Source organism: Perna viridis, chromosome 6 (genome assembly GCF_037379345.1).
Source record: "Perna viridis isolate PV_CMFRI_1.1 ecotype Kerala chromosome 6, ASM3737934v1, whole genome shotgun sequence".
NCBI classification, from domain to species: Eukaryota; Metazoa; Mollusca; class Bivalvia; order Mytilida; family Mytilidae; genus Perna; species Perna viridis.
This window is the reverse complement of record NC_142450.1, coordinates 23584295-23605894: the sequence shown is the minus strand read 5'-3', so window position 1 is coordinate 23605894 and position 21600 is coordinate 23584295. Positions and strand designations below refer to the sequence as shown.

The 21600-nt window shown below is 33.7% G+C and overlaps 1 protein-coding gene across 1 annotated transcript in view; it reads right to left on the bottom strand.

Moving 5' to 3' along the window:
• Positions 1 to 1687: 1687 nt before the first annotated feature.
• The window catches only part of LOC148614147 (uncharacterized), a 24122-nt gene continuing 4209 nt past the window's right edge, over positions 1688 to 21600 (bottom strand). Inside the window, exons 6-18 of the mRNA XM_088587999.1 lie at positions 20791 to 20913; positions 19280 to 19402; positions 18542 to 18664; positions 17195 to 17314; positions 16323 to 16436; positions 12378 to 12497; positions 10014 to 10896; positions 9394 to 9517; positions 8578 to 8737; positions 4489 to 7596; positions 3474 to 3626; positions 2390 to 2512; positions 1688 to 1962 (exon numbers count right to left, since the gene is read on the bottom strand). Coding sequence (XP_088444125.1) covers positions 1832 to 1962; positions 2390 to 2512; positions 3474 to 3626; positions 4489 to 7596; positions 8578 to 8737; positions 9394 to 9517; positions 10014 to 10896; positions 12378 to 12497; positions 16323 to 16436; positions 17195 to 17314; positions 18542 to 18664; positions 19280 to 19402; positions 20791 to 20913 — 5405 coding nt within the window. The 3' untranslated portion in view covers positions 1688 to 1831. The remainder of the gene's footprint in view (positions 1963 to 2389; positions 2513 to 3473; positions 3627 to 4488; positions 7597 to 8577; positions 8738 to 9393; positions 9518 to 10013; positions 10897 to 12377; positions 12498 to 16322; positions 16437 to 17194; positions 17315 to 18541; positions 18665 to 19279; positions 19403 to 20790; positions 20914 to 21600) is intronic.

Below are 21600 nucleotides of genomic sequence, written 5' to 3'. Positions count from 1 at the left end.
TGCAGATCCAGCTATGAAACGTCGTTTGTATGGATTCGTGTGGAGTTTAGGAATCCAGTACATAGACGGTAAATCACAATCATCGTCTTTGGTAGAGAGACCAAAAAGAGGATAGCACAGATTTATGGTTTTCCACTCTCTTCTTTGAAGAGTGTGGTAGCAGTATAGGTCTTATCACTGCTATTATTTTCTACGTCTACCTCTGATAATAAACATTGGATGTAAAAAGTTTTGCAGACAAAAACAATGTTGTTTTGTGCTTTGTCTGCTGGTACGACAGCATACTTGTCATGTATAGTAGACAATGTTTTTGCTACATCGGGGTCTTTGAAAACCAATGTAGCCTTGGGATTCATCGACCTACTTAAAACTTTCATTCGTTTCAAAATTAAAGACCTCACGGCCTTTAACCACTCTGACAGAGAATCAATGTCTTCTTGTTATTGTTTTATCCATTTTCTTGCATAGTCCTCGATGGCATCCATAAGAACTTTAAAGTTATAATTCCAATTAATGGAGCGTGGTTCACAGTTCTTGGTACCTTAAGAAAGGATTCTACGCGGAGATTCGTTTTCGATGGTGGTTAAATCTCCAGTAACGACGTGACCAGAAGGACCATATTTGAATGGAGAGTTTTTGCAAGAACAGTCAGGTGATTTAGCCTTGAAGTCCTCAATCTCGAGGTTCTGCAATAGCCTTTTATAATTGAAAATTTTGGATGCAATGGGTGAAGTATAGGAATATGAAATAATTGGTATGGATTTGTCTTTGAAATATGGGGGAATTTTGTTGGTAACATTTTTGTAATGGAGAATATTAGCCAAATATTCAAAATGATGGCAACAAGTCTGTATAATGATGAGGTGGGGTCAGAAACAGGAGTGTCAAGAAATGTTTTGTAAAGGGAATGTAGTAGAGTGAGAGGTATAGAATAAAGTTTGGTTCTAATATGATGAAGTTCAAGAGGTTTTTAGATGAAAGGAAGGAGACCATCTATGGAGACATCATGTAACTTTGGTGACGTATAGTGTCAATGGCCATGACTCCTTTCCAGTCTAGGATTTTTGTCAAATATATTCATCACATTTATGCTATTGTTTTATAGGCTTGAAAGGTTTCCTATACTTGTGATGTTGTCATTGCATCCGTAAGGTATTGCAGTAGCTAGTCTGCCTATCCAGTACTCCTCTCTTTCCCTACGATAGTTTTTACTTAGAACGGGACTGTTCGTAGGATGGTAATTTTTTTTCTAAAATACGAACTTTCATAGAGAGGATTGAATAATCTTGTTGATTAAAGTGTTGGTAAACTGTCGGGAATTTGGTGGTGTTAATTCCCGAAAGATGACCGCACATTCTTTTGTTTAATCGTTCTTGCGTTTCTCCGACATGTACTAAACCACATAAGCTGCATTCTAATCCATATATTAAGTTTGATGATTTGCAACTTAAGTCATCGTTACTTCTTGTTTCTGTATCTTCTATCTTGCATCTTGTGAGCAAAATCTGCAGATGTTCTAACAGAGGTTATTACCGGTCCTGAATTTGTTTGCTTGTTTTTTTTTTATTTGATTATATTTTGTTTGTTTTTATTATGTATTTTATTTTGTTTCACTTAATTTTGCATTCCACTACGCTTTTGACATTTGAAGGCATTAACGAGATTGAGGAGTTAACAAAATAGTAAGTTTTTCATTTATACAAGCGATTTTTTTCATAAATATACACTAAATACTGATAACAAATACAACACAAATCGATGAAATAAAATACAAATGTAAACACATTTTTTTTCAAAATACATATATTAAAGCATAGTAAGGTGTAAAACTTCATATTAGTTTGTTTTGATTGACCGTTCTGTTTAAAACAGTTTTGTAAACATAATAAGCCAGAACAACACTAACTACAAACAAAACTGCTCCTAAGATTCCAACGATAATCTTCAGTGGAAGCAACTCATCTGGAAACAAAATATATAATATCAGGTTTATATCCTGAAGAAAAAAAATCCTCGTTAGTAATTTTTTTTTACTGAAAACAACGATTTCAAAACTCAATGCTTTCGTAATAGTGAGGAACTATGAAAACTGATACCTACGAATAAAAATACTTTCCTTGTATACATGTTTCTTAGAAACGGCACGTTTTCTTTGGTTTGTTATATATTTTATGATGTCATCTCCTTATCTATATCATCATTTCTAAAGTGGTTTGTAGTTTTTTTCTTTTAAAAATAATACTTCTAAAATGCTTTGGTGCATAATCGTGCAAACAACGATAGCTGAGTTTTCAAATAATAGATCAACTATGATTCTATGACTGCAAGTTATAATATTTTCAAATGGAATACATCAATTTATCATATTTAAAAAAAACTTTAAAGATACCTCTACATGTTCTCCCATCCTCCCTTATTTTGTAGTGATCATGACACTCACAAACGAACGCACCCTCGGTGTTTTTACATACATGCTCACATCCGTCAGAGTTTTTCAGGCATTCGTCTTCATCTGAATAAGCAAAACATATATAAAGAAAGTGTATACATATACATTTTTATAAATATATTACACTACAGAAATACAAGAGATAATTGAGGGGCAGATTTTATTATTTTATTTCCATTTTACAAACAATAGCATTTAACAATTCATATTTTGCTATACTTCTTATAATTAGTTTTCTGGAACAAGGTTAGGTTTCTTTCACTACAGAAGTTTTATGGTCATTATGAACTCGTCATGCTCGTGGATCGTTACGTTGTATCCATCTGTACCATGAGAACCGATTTGTATTCCGTGTTTTAGTTTTCCTTTTCTCTTTCGTCAACCCCGGACATTTTATGAGCAATTCTGCGGGTGTTTCTTGAAAAGAAGAGGACGCTAATCCTACCGGTGCACCAGGTCCATATTCCCAGATTGAGTTGCTTATTTGCTTTTGTTTCTTTGTACGTGTTATTTTAGTTATATCATGTCCTTATTGTGTGTGTCTGTTTTTCCTGTTTAGTCTTCCTTTTGGATTATATTCTTATGATTTCTACTAGAATCTTGGTTCCCTTGATTTGATTTGATAAAAATTATGTGTTTGTAACTCGGCGTGTGTTTCTAGAAAAGCAGAGGACGCTTATCCTACTGGTGCAATTGGTCAATGCTCCCAGTTTTAAAAGAAGTCCGAGTTGCTCATTTGCATGTATGATTTTAGTTACTTTATGTTCTTTGTTGTGTATGTCTGTATTCCATGTCTGGTCTTTGCCCCTGGATTACATTCTTTTGATTACCACTATAACCTTGGTTCCCTTGATAACTCTTTTAATATTCGTAATGTCATCATATTCATACAAGTTTCATCATAAAAACGGAAGTGTCGACTTGTCCATTAAAAACACCAAGACATACAACAGTGAAACAATTTATGTCTTGATTTGTTTTTTTAACTCTAGTAATAAAATAAAATGGTAAAAGTATGCCTTACCGACACATTCGGATACATTAAAGGAACCGATATCGATTGTAGTGAACCCAGGATGGCAACTTTCACAAGACATCTGGTTAGAGAGTTCTTGATAAGTTCCTTTCGGACAAGGTTTACAGGTCAAGTCATCTCGTACTGTGCCTGGATCACATTCTATGGAATGGGAAAAAAGACAAGTTTATACACCAAGAAATTACACTAGAGATACTTGAATGTATTCGGTAAAATTGATTTTTTACATAAATACTGATCGTTTGTCATGTCGTCTACTTTTTTTTCGATTAATAAATTTCATATATATTTGATTCCATATGGCACTAAATGGGAACAATACTAATACAAAAATATGGTTTATCCTGCAACTATACTTTCTACAATACAGATACAGGATGTCTAATAAACCAGTGCTGTAGTTGTACATTCGTCTCCTGTTTACCTTTTTCATTTTGAGCCAAATGCAGAAAACATGTATCCATTTCAGGGTGCTTCCTAATACCTTGGCGATAAGAATTGGCATAAACGATAGATTTATCATATAAGTCTTGGATATAATTGAGATTTTTCAAAACAGAATATAGTTGCAGGATAAAAACAATTGATCAAATATCAAGTATACATGTAATAGATAATACATGCACATTGCCGAAAAATATCCAATTCATTTGTGCTCGCTTCGAAACAGTCAACATTGCTCGTTAAAGCCAGGCATTTTGACCTGGATATAAAGCTAGTACAAATAATTTGAGGTTTTTTTTGGCAATGTGCATGTATTGTATATTTTCACAATATTAGCCTAACAATATACCACAATGTCTAGATCTAAACATAACCTGGAAAAAATAGTTGATCAATTCAGAGTTACTTATCAAATTTTAGTATTTCGTGTAATTATTGATTAGCATTGTCACATGTAATTGTTTGTCCTTCCACAAATTGTAATTGCTCAAAATCTGGTTTCCCCATCTGTTTATCAATTATATGTCTATAAACAGTACTTTGTGCCATATTGACCTACCTATAACCCTTACAAAGGCAACAGAAGACGGTAGCCTTGCCACTATGTTCTCAGCAACGCATTTGTAAGCCCCGCTAAAAACCTTTCGTGAGTCAAGCATAATTAGCTCTCTGTCTGTAATATTTTCCATTAAAGTATCATTGCAATACCATCGTATTTCAGGATAAGGATCACCTGTCACGTCACAGACTAACTTTATATCAGATCCAGCAAAAACAGTGACATTAGAAATGGTTGTCGTGAAACTGGGTGCAGTTGAACAAAACATTGTTCCATTTTCTAACTTAGTGAGGTTTTCTATAATGTCAATACCTGTCTGGTAGATTTCTGTTACAGTTAAAGACGAGTTTACGTTAAGCTGAAGGTAATTGTCTTCAATGGTTTTTAAGAGATTTTGGTTGGCATCAGAATTATCTAACGAGTCATCAGACAACAAGTCATTCAAGACGGAAAACGCGTAAAGTGTGCAATCAGAAAAATCATGACATTGTGATTCATTAAAATAATCCGAAGTTTCATTTTCCATAGCATTAAACCAATGTTCTATGAGTGGTAAATTCTCCGCCTGATTCACACTCATATGTGATATATCATTAGCCTCTTTTTCAACAGCTTCAATTTCATTGTAAATGGGATCACTGGTGAAATTATCTTTGAAATTTTCAAGTATGGAGTTAAGCTCCTCTTCAGTGATATTATAATCCTTTAAGGCATATTCTGGGCTAATTCCAGCAGATTCTATAGTCATATTACTAATGTTAAAATTCGCAATAGTGTTTTGAGTATCATTGTTTTGGTGAAAATCGTTTAACATTTGAACTGTATCAGCTGTCATGTTCACGAGAACTTCGATTGACGTCATAAGGAAGGAGTATGCGTTCTGAAATGTTCCACAATTCTGACGAAACATTAACACACGGTTTTCATACTCGACAGTGTCTGGATTCTCATTTGTAAGATTATTCTGTCGAAATACAGAATCCTCCAAGTACATAGATGAATTAGACGAAACATCTCTTTTATAAAGTTCTAATATTTTGTGCAAGTGTGACATAGCCATAAATGATATGTCTCGTCTTTTTCGTTTTCCAAATAATTTCTTTACAGATTTCAACAACCTTTTAACAGTTGATTTTGCAATATTCAGCATACTCGTTAATGGATGTCGGAAGTCAAACCAAAATCGTATCGTCGTCCATCCAAGACCAAATGCTTTGACATCACAGAACACTTCTACCAAGGCCTTGTCATGTACGGCAATTTCTACTTCAAAACCACAATTTCTGACATCAATCAAGTTTTGTAAACCATATTTGATTATAAGATTAAACACGTATATTGCTGCATCTAAAGTTTTCTTGATAAGTTCCAATCCTCTTTTTGCAATTTCAAGTCCACCTTTCATTGTTTCAAGTCCGATTTTCGCTACTTCAAGTAATCCTTCTGCAACTTTGAGTATAACTCTTGCTTTATCTACAGCTATTTGAGCAAGCGAGAGAGCGGCTTTCGCGGCATCAAAAATAAGCATAGGAGCACGTACAAATAGTTTTGCCGCCTCCAGAGCAGCATATGCAACAGCTCGAACACCTCGACAAAGGGCATTGGCAGCCAAACAGGGAAGATTAGGTACTTTGAACATGCATCTTGACTTGCGACAGCAAGGATACCTAGCCCATCGTTTTTTACACATCCTACATCTAATTCCAGGAACGCATTTTGGGGAACAACTTCTGATACGACATAGTTTGTCGACATTTCTCTGTGCCTTCCGCAACTTTTCTAATGCACGCTCGAAGGGGCCTTTTGCTTGTTCAAGTTTATCTTTTGCTCGTTCTAATTTTTCGATTGCGCGATCAAATTTTGAATTACATCCTCTCAAGTATTCCTGAGCATCAGTAAGTTTGCCTTGAGCTTTTGTTAATGCATGTTGTGCTGCTGAGAGTCCGTTTTGAGCAGCAGTCAGTCTCTCATTAGCACTGGTCCCAATTTTCTTTGCAAATACACGTAAACCATCTAAGTAACTTCCAGTGAAATCTGATTCTTTTTTAATCCTATCACTCTCTGATGCCGCTAACAACCGTCCCTTAAGTTTAAAAACTAATTTGTACCATTTTTCTCCGAGTTCTGCAGAGGCCTCTATCCTGGCGAAAAAGACATTCCAAATATTCCCTTCTACTGATAGATATAAGCCCCTATTGCTGATCAACATATCTGCTCCTGCTGATACCAAGCCTAAAAATGATGCTTGCACATGACAGTGTAAAACAAATTTGTCGCGTGATCCGACCGCTAAGCTGATAAAAACGTTGGCATCCAAAGTAATAAAATAATAAAGACGTATAGGAAAAGCAGCATGAAGACTGAGTCTGAACGCCTTTTCACCTTCCAAAAGAGAGTAAACCTTTTTAAACTTGTTGCACTGACCTAGAGCATTAACGGAGTAAACTAATTCTACCTCCATCACTGAGAATTCTAGACCTATAACAGTTATGTGAGACGAAAATCGGAACCCTGCTCCGGTTATTCGTTTTGCTAAAGACATAACTTTTTCTTGTATTTTCTTAAGTGTCATACCGATATTTTGTTCTACTCGACCCGTTTCATACTCGATCAGATTGGTGAGATTTCTAGAAAGCTCATCGGAGTAAAACTCAAGTCTATCAGTTAAATTAGTTTTGATTCCTCTCAAGGAATCAAGTTTTTTCCATACTGCTTTCATCGATTTCAAAACATGCTTTAAATCTCCGTTTTTGGATAAGACATCTTGTAATTTGTCCTCTAATTCACTGAGGATTGTCTGTAAAGCGGTGAGTACTGCTTGAATTGCCTCTGATATAACCCCAATGAATTTATTAATGTATTCATTGATGAATGATTTTAACCTTGAGACAATTCCTTTAACGTCAAGGATATCATTAACAATGTCAATGTTAGTAGCAACAGATATGTTTTCCTCTGTAGTAACAAATGCGTATATTTCAGTGTTTGACGAGAATATCCAGTCGCCAACGATCGGGATGTTCCGGAAAGGATTGATGTCGAGAATAAAGGAAAAGAATATTCCTGGAGGATTTGCTCCGTCTCCACACCATACCCTTGCCGCTTGCCCTGTAGAAAACCAAAAAATTAACAGTGATCTAAACGCAGTTTTAGAAACTTTCCGATCAAAGAGTAGTGCACAATTTGTCGTCAAAAATGCAACAAGAAAAGCATTATTCAACCTTGGATGGTTTGCTAACTGAGTATTAACAATACTTTCTGGTAGCTCATAATAATTGCATATCACTACTTTAGTAAATTTCAAGTACTTTTCATAGAGCAGTCTTACCAAAACACTGACAGCACCTTAAAATATTTTATACTATGCCATTATCACAAGATGCAACTGAAAATATTAAGTCAAAGTTTTTTTTTATTATTCTGTTGTTAAGATATTAAGTAATATAGGCGGCTTCACACATTGTCAATACAACCCATATATACAGCATATATTTCGTGTAACACATTAATTTGTCCTAACTCCAAGCAGCGTCAGACGTTCGTTTTCTTTCTCCCTAGCCTCAAAAGACACGCCTTTCGAAAGTGTAATCAAGGGAACCAAGGTTATAGCGGTAATCAAAAGAATGTAATCCAGGGACAAAGACCAGACATGTAAAACAGACATCCTCTGCTTTTCTAGAAACACCCGCTGAATTGCTCATAAAAAGTCAAGTCTGGGGTAGACGAAATTCTCCGATATTAAGGGTTGTTTGGCAATTAGATAATCTTGGGTAAAATCATTCACTTTTTCCAGACGTTGCCAGACTTTTTTAATATTCTAAGAGAGCTATCTACAGCGGCTAGGGTTAGTTCCGAACATCAGACGCTACACGGGGCTTGGATATTTTCCTTTCCAGTGGACGTTTTCGAGGTTTCCTGACATTGGTTGAATCAAAGATGGTTAAAACATTTTAATCATTTTTATGTTACCATATAATGTTTTAATGGTGTTCTTTCTTGGATTCAATATGTTGACACTGTTCGTCTTTTAAATCTTAGTATTACTGCAGTGTGAGATTACACTCCATTTTAAATACATTTTAATCATACCACCAATTGACAGGTACATATCTAAACTGGCAACAGCAAGATCTTGCAGTTTTATTTCAATTTCTTCGTCAGACAGCTTGAATTTGATGGTAGGTGTCAGTGCGAATCTTTTGAACTGGATAAGTCCTCCCCATTCTTCAATAAATAAATCTAAAAGCAGCTATAAAGACAAATGGTCAATACATTCACAAATTATTTTAACTGTGTATTTTATTTTCAAAACTGTTTCGAATTTCAAACAACTTATCTAATAATCATTTAATGAAATAAATTTAAGTTCAACATTCATCTTAAATAGGTGGATAGCATTAAGAAATGCTAAAATTAAAACTAAAAATTTCGATAAAATATGTTTAAATGGAACTTTATAGTTGACATAATAACGAAATCGTGGATAGCGTTGTTCAAATACTTTGTTATTCATAGTTAAGTGTAAGAATCAGGCAAAATGTGAAAAATCAGAAACATCCTTTTCAAACCCCACGAATCTGATATTGAAATATCATTCAATGATACTTTCTCTCTTTGCAAAGACATTATTTGATTTCTGCATCACTGACTTTTAGCAGAATTTTTTCAATAGAATCTTAGAAAAATGAGGGTTTTGACAGAGTTATCTGCCCTTGAAATGTTCATTTTCAGTGCATTTCAATGAAAATGTAACTCATTGGTCCAGCATGATATGGAAAATCTTGTCTGTTTTCCTTGATTCTAATGGTGCAAATAGTGAAATTACTATCAAAATGATGTTTTTTTTTCATACCATGTTTCATCTACTGCCTGATTCCTACAGGGACTGACACTTAAAAAACTAACGCTTCTTATGCTTGGCATGGTCATGTACATATCAATCTCTCCAGTTACATTAATATCCAAGTTTTTACTAGTGGACATATATTCTACGCCTGTCCCCATCCATAGACTAGCAGACTGGAATACTCTGGTAACAGTAAGCAGAACATTTACTATTTGTTTATATTGTACAATAATCAAAGCAATTTTTTTAAAAATCACAATAAATTTTGTCAGCAAATGTTGTATCTTTATGGTAACAAATTACGGTTTGGATATTTTAATTTTGTATACTGTTTCGTCTTATTACTATAATGGTACTTTTATTTTTTGAAATCAATTTCCGTCGTATTATAAACTTTCGTTAGTTCGTTGAGGTCTGAATTCGTTTGATTAATTAGAAAAATTAGTCTATCTTACATTTTGTTAGGGAATTACATTGTTTTGACCGAACTTCAAAACCTAGAAAATAGAACAGTAAGAAAATCAGGTCTACTATAAAAATTTAATTCTCTATTTTCTTTGTTAATAAAAAAAAATTTTCTTTTCTGTTTCTTCTATTTTTTTCTTAACCAACGAATACTTCCTTTTCATTACATAAAACATATATTCAATGAAAATGGCATCAAATTTACTATACTCACGAATGTTCATATTTTTCATCACCATTCCACATCAGAAAAGACTTGGTCTTGTAGTGAACGTTAATGTCTTTAGTCAGGGAAAGACCAACACCGTAAGGTCTAAACTGCAGTCCATCCGACGAAAAAGATTCGAAAAAGTCACTTCTATCAAACAGATCACGTGATTCTGGTGGAAGCATGAAGAACAAAGTGCCTCCATTGTTTTCACAGATGTCAAGAACGATACAGAACTTGTTTCCTTGCAGAGGTGCAGGAATTTCAACTCTATCACCGTATACGCTAAAAGACATGTCTGTTCCAAATCTGAAGACATTGTACAATCGCTCGTCAAATACACTAGCTCCTTTGCAATCTGGTATTTCGTCTACCTGTTTACCAAACACCAAATTTGTTTTTAAGTCTTGAACTGCTACTAGACCTTTTCCTGACTTGGTCAGCTCAAGCCAAGAAGGCAACTTAACATTGTAGCGGTCGAGGACAGTAGCTAAGAATGAACCGGAAGATAAAAAGTCATGAATGTCTTTGTGAGTGATGTCAAAATCAAGACAATTATCACCATGTTCATCTAGTAATTTTGTCCCGTCTTTTGGATGATAAGCAACAGATGTTTTCAACTCAAATGAATTCGAAGTTGAGAAAACGGTCATTCCACTGATTGCAGCTGGAACAGAGAAGTCACTGATCTCCACAAACACAATACCGTCCGTGAAAAGCACACTGTTGTTGCTGTTAAGCCTGTACCATGGACTGGTGGAAGATAAGAGTATTGACTTATCCACACCGATTTTTTGACAAGAAGTCAAGGTCACATAGGAACAACCTCGCGGCAACAATCGTCTGGGTATTTTGTATTTTTGGAATACATTAGTCTTGCTTCCTTGACCTGTCAAAATGTATATAAAATGTTATATTATTGATACTCAAAGTAAAATGTTTTTAATATAGCAGAAAAAGCTTCATACATATACCACAACCTGTTAATAAGATAAAGTAGTTTATACCACAACCAGTCAATAAGATAGGAGTTTGTACCACAACAAGTCAACAAGATAGTAGTTGGTACCATAACCAATCAATAAGATATAGTAGTTTATACCACAACCAATCAATACGATAGTAGTTTGTACCACAAGTCAACAAGATATTAGTTCGTACGACAACCAGTCAATAAGATATAGTAGTTTATACTACAACAAGTCAATAAGATATAGTACCGGTAGTTTATACTACAATCAATCAATAAGATATAGTAGTTTATACGACAAGTCAACAAGATAGTAGTTCGTACCGCAACCAGTCAATAAGATATAGTAGTTCATAACACAACCACTCAATCAGATATAGTTATTCATACAGCAACCGATCAATAAGAGATAGTACTTCATACAACAACCGATCAATAAGATATAGTAGTTTGTACCACAACAGGTCAATAAGATATAGTAGTTTAAATCCCCAACCAATCAATAAGATATGGCACCGGTAGTTTACATCACAACCAATCAATAAGATATAGTAGTTCATACAACAAGAAGTCAATAAGATATAGTATCCGTAGTTTATTCCACAACCAATCAATACAATAAGATAGTAGAGTGTACCACAACAAGTCAATAAGATATAGTACCCGTAGTTTATTCCACAACCAATCAATACAATAAGATAGTAGAGTGTACCACAACAAGTCAATAAGATATAGTACCCGTAGTTTATTCCACAACCAATCAATACAATAAGATAGTAGAGTGTACCACAACAAGTCAATAAGATATAGTACCCGTAGTTTATTCCACAACCAATCAATAAGATAGTAGATTGTACCACAAGAAGTCAATAAGATATAGTTTATACCACAAAACAAATGGTTATCCATCAATTACTTTTTATAAACCATTTGTTTAATTTTGACGCAATGCTTGACACTGGTTCAAAATATGTTCATTCTATTTAGTAATATACCTTATGCAATTCTATATTATAGATATGGAGCAGGAGATGACGTATGTCCGAGTTGCTCATTTAATTTTGTAACTATGTATGTATTATTTAAGTTACTTTATGCTCTTTGTTGTGTTTGTCTGTTTTCAATGTCGGGTCTTTATCCCTGGATTACATTCTTTTGATTTCCTCTAGAATCTTGATTCCCTTGATTACTCTTACACATAGTAACATCTCTAACATTTTCAGTGTCTGTATGTTATATGACTTAACAAAACAAAATAGGTAAATTTAAATAAACCAATTTGAACACGACTTTAGTCCTGCAAAATTGATGATGTGATTGTCTTGCGCCTCCGTAAAATTTCTTCAATGTCGTATTACATATATATCGTTGTATTGTGTGCAGTGAAATTCTTAATTTACCTCTACATGAGGTACCATCCTCCTCTAGTGTGCTATTGGTACACTGACAGCGAAAAGAACCAGGAGTATTGACACAGACATCCTCACAGCCTCCGTTCAGGAACAAGCATTCATTCGTATCTAAAATATTTTAAATCTGAATATATTATCTTTCCACACGTTAATATTTATTGATAAATTTACTTCCTAAACATTCTTTGCTACAAAAAATATTTCAAGAAGCGTTCAGGGGTTTTGCTGCTTATTGATTAAAAACAGTACAAATACGTGAATTCAGTACAACCGCCCCTTTGGAGAGCACAAGTTGTTATGAAATGTAGACGTGTACAGCACTATCTACTATTTTGTCTTCATATATTTTTATTCTACGAGCTTCAAAACCTGACAAATTTTTATGTAATTAAATTATCTTAGTGAGCGCGCTCACATAACCCACGCGTCCCAATGTTGGATACTCAAGTAAATTTGTTCGTAAGAGAAATATATGTAGAGAGACCCCAATAAAAAAGGAATAAAAGGGTTTTTTTCTGGCTTTAGACTGTGATTTCTTTGAGTTTTAGTTAATCCAAAGTAAATATCATAGCGGAACTTATCATGGTAAACTTGACCTGTAACTTATCATGGTGAACTTCTATACCATAAAATCATGTCAATATCTGCAAGCGTTTAGAAAAAAAATCTGTAAAACTGATATTTCTGTGAATTTTGCTAAATTCAAGGCGCGTAATTTCGTTAAAAAATCATCAGAGCGGAACGAAAGTCAAACTTGACCTGTAACTAATCATGGTGAACTTATATACCAAGCATCATGTCAATATCTGCAAGCGTTTAAAAAAAAAGTCAGGAAAACTGAAGCGGGGTATAATCCAGCTATGGTAACGGTAACTAATGCCGCATGACAGTATGCTTTGAAAGTTGCAGAGTGATACCATAAGGCGCAATAAGGTTTATTCATACTTCATAACCGGAAAACTGCATGAACCAGTGCTTTTTTAACTGTATGCATTATTACGATTGTAGAATACTCCCTCGGGCTATTTACCTCTGTATCACCAGTGAAAAACGACCTACCTGTCTGGCAGTGATGACTTTTATACCCCTTGGAAAATTAACACCTGTAATACCTAAGAAAGTCGACCAACCTGTCTGGCAGTGATGACCCTCAAACCCCTCGGAACATGTACACCCGTAGTACGTAGAACATTCGACCCACCCATCTTGCAGAGATGATCCTTATCCCGCTCGGAAAATTTATATCTGTATCAGATGCATGGAAAGTCGACCTACCTGTCTGGCAGTTTTAGTTTAAACATATTTCATTTGTCAAATAACAAAAAGGATTGGACACAAGTAAATTCATACTTATGAAGTGCTCTCCTCAATACAGTATATATAGAAGTACATGAATCAAGGTACAAGAACGTGCACTCATTTTCTATTATAAATTCATAAGAGAAATATATACAAAAGGGTCAAATGTTGAAGGTGTGTTTTTGAGACTTATGATTACACAATGAGAAACCGCTTGGATTTCCTTATATATTCAAATACCGATTTAATATTCTTACATTTTAATCATATGAAAGTTCAAAATTACCACAGGTAAGCATGTGTATATCTATGGTCATCTCAATAGGTAGCCAGTGCAAATTGTCAAAAAAGTTTTATTATATAATCATAATATTTTCTACATTCAAAGAAAAAAATGTTTTATATCTTTATTTCCTGAACCACATCTACAGGCAGGGTCCGAAATAGGTTTGGCTTTGTACAGGTCAAATGCCGAACATCTCAGTTGAGTTAAGATTATATTCAACTTCCTTGGGCCATAAGAGTGTCTTGGCACTACACGGTCGTACCACCCGGTACCTCTTATTGCATGTTTGAAAACACATATCGAATTAGAATTTTGTATATTTTGTATCAAGGCTATTCCATTGCCCAATTGTTGCTGGAATGAAAGAATTTGTAATAGAGAGTCGACAATAAGGTAGAATAATGTCATCTCCATTACGTATTGGATAAGTGCTTAAACAATGCACCTTAGCAGGAGTGAGTCTAAATAAATATTCAGGTGCATTTTGATTTTGTATTTTATAAAACATTTGTAACCTTCTATACATGCGTCTATCAGCCAAAGATTCCCACCCAATTTCGGAATACAAAGTTTCTAATTTAGTAAATACTGGTAATCCTGAAACAATTCTTGCTGCTTCTAACTGGAGTTGTTCTAGTTTAGAAGCGTTTCCAGAACCACTGTTACCCCAGACTTCAGAAGCATTTTCGAAAAAAGGCCTTATATACACTAGATATAATTTTTCGAAGTTAGTTCTACATAACTGGTATTTCAATCTTCTCAAAACATTTAGATGCTTCTTTACATTTGTTACAATATTTTCAATATGAGGGTTCCATTTTGCGTCGTCACTAAATGTTACTCCGAGGTGCTTATGGCAGTTGGTAATGGGAATGTCAAAATCGTTGAGAGTAAACGTTATATCTGGAATTCCTACATTTGAGAACATTACAATTTCACTTTTATCTGGATTGAATGAAATTCGCCATGGCTTTGACCAGTCATCCGTGCAATTACTGTTTTGATATGCTCATGGCTCTGGTCAGAATAATTAAACGAAGTGTCATCAGCAAATAATCTACATAACGAAGTTAGTTTCTCAGAAATGTCATTTATATATATTATGAAAAACAGGGGAGTAAAACTGAACCTTGCCACGCACCCGCGGATATGCTACATAAAGGCGACTCAAACGCATTTAAAACAGCTATTTGTTTCCTTGAATCAAGATTACTCTCAAACCAACGATATAAATCATTTCTTATGCCATAAGCCTGTAATTTCTTTAGAAGCCCATTATGCCAAACTTTATCAAAAGCTTTAGAAAAATCGCATAGGACAAAACAATTAATTTCTTTCTTTTCCATAGAGTCAAGTATACATTTATACACTTCAAGAAGTTAATGAACTGTAGAATATTTGGGTAAAAACCCTGATTGGTACTTACACATCAAAGAGTTTGAGACAAGATGATTGTAAATATGCTTGTCTATAATCCTTTCCATGACTTTGCCAACACAACTTATTAGCGATATAGGTCGATAATTTGATGGCAATGAATTGTCACCCTTCTTCAATATCGGAATTACATTGGCAATTTTCCATTCAGATGGAAATATGCATTGATGGATATATTTATGATTTGAAGAGGAATTTCTATTTTTTTTTTTTTTTTTTTTTTTTTGGACATATTTTGAGCATTTTGTGACATATAATATCTGGACCAGATGCTTTATTTGGATTTAATATTTTTATAATATCAACTATTTCACTTCTTTCTATATGTAAGGTTATAATAAAATTTTCTGTTTTATCGTCGAAATCTGGAAGAATTGGATCTTCCTCATCAAGCTTTGATATAGATGAAAAATATTGATTAAGAAGGGTACATTTACTTTATTATCATACATATAACCATCGTCTCCTGGATTTAAAACAGTATCCCGTAGTGGACGAATATCAGACGATCCTTTATTTGATTTAATCGATATTTTCATTATATTCCAATAGGTCTTAGGAGAAGTTACATTTTTCAAAATCATGTTATCTAAATTTTGTTCAAACTTTTCTTTCGCACTTTTTTTCATATTATTGACCTTGTTTCTTTGTTGCTTGTACGTAGCAATGTCCCTATCACATTTCGATTTCAGTGCCGATTTCTATACCGATCTCTTTTCCGTATTTCTCTTCTAATTTCACTGTTGAACCAGGATTTATCACGTTTGCGCATCGTTATGAGCTTTGTCGGTATACAATCTCTTACAATCTCAATAAATTCGACAGTAAATGTTTTACAAATCATCTGGCAGTGATGACCCCCATACCCCTCGGAACATTAACACCGGTAGTACCTAGGAAAGTCGACCTACCTGTCTGGCAGTGATGACCCTCATACCCTTCGGAACATTTACACCTGTAGTACCCTGGGAAGTCGATACAACTTCCACCATTGTAACATTCAACTCCAATGCAATCATCAATGTCTGTAAAACATTAAGTTGAACAAATTGTAGCAATTGTTTAAAGTTGTTTTGACTGGATCAATTTACTTTAAAGATCTTTTTTCTTGGAGAGAAAGAAGAACGAGGAACGAAGAATTCATCATCTTAAGAAAACGACTAGACCATGGAAACAGACAAAATACCGTTAGTGGCGCAATTCTAGCATATAATTTACCAGAAACAAAGGAATAATTGAGCTACCTGTCTGCCACCGGGAATTTGTAGTATCGACCTGGTGCACCGGCAGGGTAAACGTCTTTTGCTTTTCTAGATACACCCGTCGAGATACGTTAGTTATATAATGTCATATCGGATTGGAACGTAAAGTGAAAACAACGCAGACTTTACAAAATCTGAATGGCATACAATAACGATCAACGAGTACACGAGGTCGACAGACTTTCATTCTAGTGGTAACATAACCTTGTTTCAATAGCTTATTTGGAAGAAGTTTAACCCGGTACAAAAATAACAGGTTCTAGCATAAAGTATAAAAATATTCAAATATTCTGCATTTATATGATGAACTGGATAATGATAACATATAACTAATTAGCTGTACATTGTAAGATATCTCATTTGAACTCAATTTTGGTAACACTCTACTTTTGAGAATACCTTCCATTTCATTCCTGTGTCTATTGAAAAGGGTACAGCTATGAGGACACCTAAACAGTTTTAATGACAGAGTCACAACGTTTTAAAGTCTAATTTATATGTACTATCAATTCTTTACTGACCTTCGCAGGTAAAGTTATCATTCTTCAAAACAAAACCAGGATTACAGCTACAGTAATAAGATCCGTTGGTGTTGTGACAATTCTGTGTACATTTTGAAATGCTATTACACTCATTGATATCTAAAAAAAAACCAAATAGTTCTAGTAAATGTCACTAACGATACTCGATTAACTACAGGTGCAATGTCAATAAAAATAAGATGTTTGCTAAGTTCGAGGTGCTCTCCGTTATATCAATTCGTGACAGTAGCAGCATGCTACCCAACAGAAGCTATCCAACAGTTGACAAGAAATATGGGGTCTGTTCATTTAAAAATCACAACCATAGTAAGCGGATAACTTCTGTTAAACAACCAATGAACTGGAAGGATAACCCTTAGGTCAGATACATCAACTTCAGCCCAGTGGTATGTACTCTATTTCAAAGCTTTTACATACTTATCACATTCAGTGCTTAAACTTGCCTAATTATGTCTAGTAGAAAAGTACAATGTAAACAGTGCATTTGTAATGCTCGTGATAGAGCACTGACACTAACTAGGAATCTGTCATTAAGTCTAAGCAGAATGGTGCGAAATGATGATAATTAAAGGGGTAAAATTGAGGAGTTTGAAAGTAAAGTCGACAATACGAAACCGTTAACTTCCTTATACAAATCTCCAGCTGAAAACTGCTCAAACAAAATATAATTGGACAGGTTGCTAACCCGTTTTGAATAAACTTAATGCGTTTTATTAACTTAGAAAAAAACATAATGAAAATTAACTATTACGTCAATGTAACGTTTCCTTCAGGAGTAGTATCATTGACGATTGTACTTCCCGCTTACCACACCGAAAACCGCGACTTCCTGATATATAGGATGTTTGAAATTGAACTCATTTCTTAATATTTTGTTATTGTCTTATAAAATATAAGTGGTTTTTTGCGTTTTAGAACTACTTACTAAAATTTTTTTCATAACATTACCTATTACACGTTGAAGTACCATTGAGAAACAATAACATTATTACATAATTCATAATGAGGACATAGGCATGATCAAATTCGGATGTCAGTTTAGTCCCAAGGTGGCATAGTTGTCATGTTTGACGTAATTGACGACAAGCATTGTGTCTGATAATAGCCAAGCCTTTTGCTCCGTCAAACAAAAGAATGTATATTTTAAAATTGCTTTTGAATAAAAAGTTGGTATTATCAAAAAAATTAACTCTCGTCAATACTTATCATTTCCTTAAACATTGTGAATAAATGTTTATATCGTATAGATGTTAGGGAGTTTTCTTTTTGTGAATTATATACCATATCTATTCGAGTTTGAAATACAAACAACAATAATAATTTTACCTTCGCAAGACGATTTATCATCCAGTAAACGATATCCAGTTTCACATTCACATCTGTATGAGCCGTATTCATTGACACAGACATGGTCACAGGTCGTTATATTCAGTGAACATTCGTCAATATCTAAAAGTAATTGTTTTCAGTACTTTGTACAAACAATAATATCTTGTACATATTGAATAAAGAGATAGATTATATTTCTGAAACCCCTAGACTTATAAACAATTCGCAGTGGTGGATCCAGAAATTTATAAAAGAGAGGGATTCCAGACTATTATGTGCTCAATTTTGCCAAAATTTTTACACTAAATTATAAATTTTTCAAAAAGGGGAATTCAAACTACAAGACACATCTTGGATCAGCCACTGATTCATACACATTAGCAAGATGAAGAATCTCATAAAGAAAATTGTCTCGCCAGGATGGTAGACTCAATCGCAAAATTAATCAAATGAAACGGAGGTTTACTTATTCCTCAGAATAAAGTTCAAAATACCTTTTTCTTTCAGTTTTTTTTTTTTTTTGTCTCATCGATGTTACAATTCACAGAAGTAGATACTTCCATTTATTTGCTTTGTACTTTATACATTTGTTTATAGTTTTGTTTTGCTTTTTTTTATTATTTTTTTTGTTTGTTTGTTTGTTTTTGCTTTTGTTTTTGTTGCTTAAAAGCTTGGGAAAACAAAAATAAACATAAGATTGTATCATTGTACATGTATCATTTGAATAGAACCTACCAACACATGTTCTATTATCTGCCTCTAATTGTAAGCCCGTCTTACAATGACAAAAATATGTCCCATTCAAATTAGTACAGAAATCTGTACAGTTGCCGTTATTATCGAGACATTCATTTATATCTGGAATGAAAAACATATATTCTGGTTTATTTAGGTGGTAGTGTCAAGCACTGAAACATTACTTTAGTCAATATTGACTTTTCAATACAAAATTGTTTTATTTGTACAAGTTTTCTGATTGGTTGATTCTCTCTCAACAAGCCAAGTTATTTTGCATATTTTACTTTGGAACTAAGACTGTCATTAACGTCGGCTTGTCAGCATTTCGCGATTCAAATAATATCAAACGAAATAACGATTTCAATATGTATCAAATATTAACATTTTGACTGGAATCTATTGTAAACTAAAATATAAGGAATGTTTCTAATTTTCGAACAGATTATACCAAAGATACATAAAAGAATCTAAAATCCTTAGGTATATGAAATAACCTCGTGTGGGGCAGTACATTTTTTTGTAAACCGCTTAAGTGTAAACCGTCGCTATTCGGGTTTTATATAACTGTGACGTTATCAACATTTGTCAATGATTTACTTGTTTGATTCTGATTATAAGGAATGACTGATATAGTTTTTAGGTATAATTGAAATAACCTCAATGCACGTTGTGCGGACTTGTAATTGTTTTGTGAGTGAATGGTCCGATTTTACAAATATATAAATTCTTCAAAAAAAAGGACAGTGTTACATCCTTTAATATTTCTATACAAAATGAAATGCTCATCAAAGAACACTCAAATTACACATACTTAAGCGTTTACTTTCTCTAAAGGTAATACATCAAATTCTTGTTTAATTAAATAATTAAAGCCGATAATCTGAATGAAAAGTAGGCGCGACGATCGTAAAAGAGTAATTATGTTTTATGACAAGAAAAGATTGTTTTTGAAGACAATACTATAGGGTGTGTAAGTCTCGTCACGTGACTCCGTGATTTCATGAGAATGGGTCCTCATCTCCCTTTCAAGTGCATAGAGATTCGTCATTAACATAGCATTAAGTTCAATTTTAAAAGCAAAATATCTTTTTGTGAAAAAATACCGATAAAAAAATGACAAATATCTAATTTTCCTGGATAATAATGTTAAGAGAAGCATAAAAATAGAAGATTTTGCATAGTGATACAGCGTATTAATTTCCCGGAAGTGAACGATAAAATGCAGACCGGTCTTCGGATTTCAATACGTTCTACATCTAAAATTCCGGAAGGAAAACTAAAACTAGAACGAGACTTACAAACCCTATTGAACATGTGAAATAAGCGAATGGTCATAATATTCTAATCACGTCTCAACATAGTAGCTTCTCTGCTTTAAGCCAATCGCAATGTTTCAATTTAGAAGCTATTGTGAGAATGTCCTAGGATATGTCTTCATTTCATAAACATTCTAGAAACTTTTAAAAAGAGGTAGTCAGTCACTCATCGAACGAAATAAGAGTTTTTACCTGTGCAAGTAGCATTATCGCTGTTCATAGTGTAACCTGCTCGACATGAACAGTAAAATGATCCTATAGTGTTGTGGCACGTGTGCTCACAGTTGTCAGTTCCTTCTTGGCATTCATTGATATCTGAAACACAAACCAACTTTTTTAACAGTTTTTTTTCTATAGAAGCAAAGAGTAAGTGTGCTTAAAGGTATATGTTTATATGTTCTTTTTTATGACATTTAAAGCCACAGGATTGTCTGTTGTAAAATGTGTATCGATCAGTTATAAAATTGTAGATATATATCATTGTCTTTAACGTTCAGTCATGCGCAGACTCAAAATAAGCATTTTTGAGGAATTGATGAATGCTTTTCTGGCTTTTGAATAACACTAAAAAGAGTTATTCAGCGTCATTTGTATAAAGTTCATTTATAACTCACACCAACTTTTTCAAAAATAGACTGATTACCTGACAATTATCAAAGTATCTTTTTCTTCATTTTTACCATTGTAATTTTAATTTTCGTTACTTTGTATTATAATTTGCATCTATCAGTCGTTTCATCTTTTTCTAAAAGATTCTTTTCTATACTTAACACTTTCTTGTTCACTTGTGTTGTAATTATACTCATGTTTGCTCTCCTTTCAGAGGTTAATAACTCGTATTACTGATTTAATATGTTTAATATACACTAGTATTACTTTTATGGGTGGGGTTTATAGGTATTAGTTGTTATAAAAACATAAGTATTTAGAACTTCCCAATGTCTTGGGTTAACTTCCAAAATGTCTTGTTCATAGAAAAGTACCCATCATATGTAGATGTAT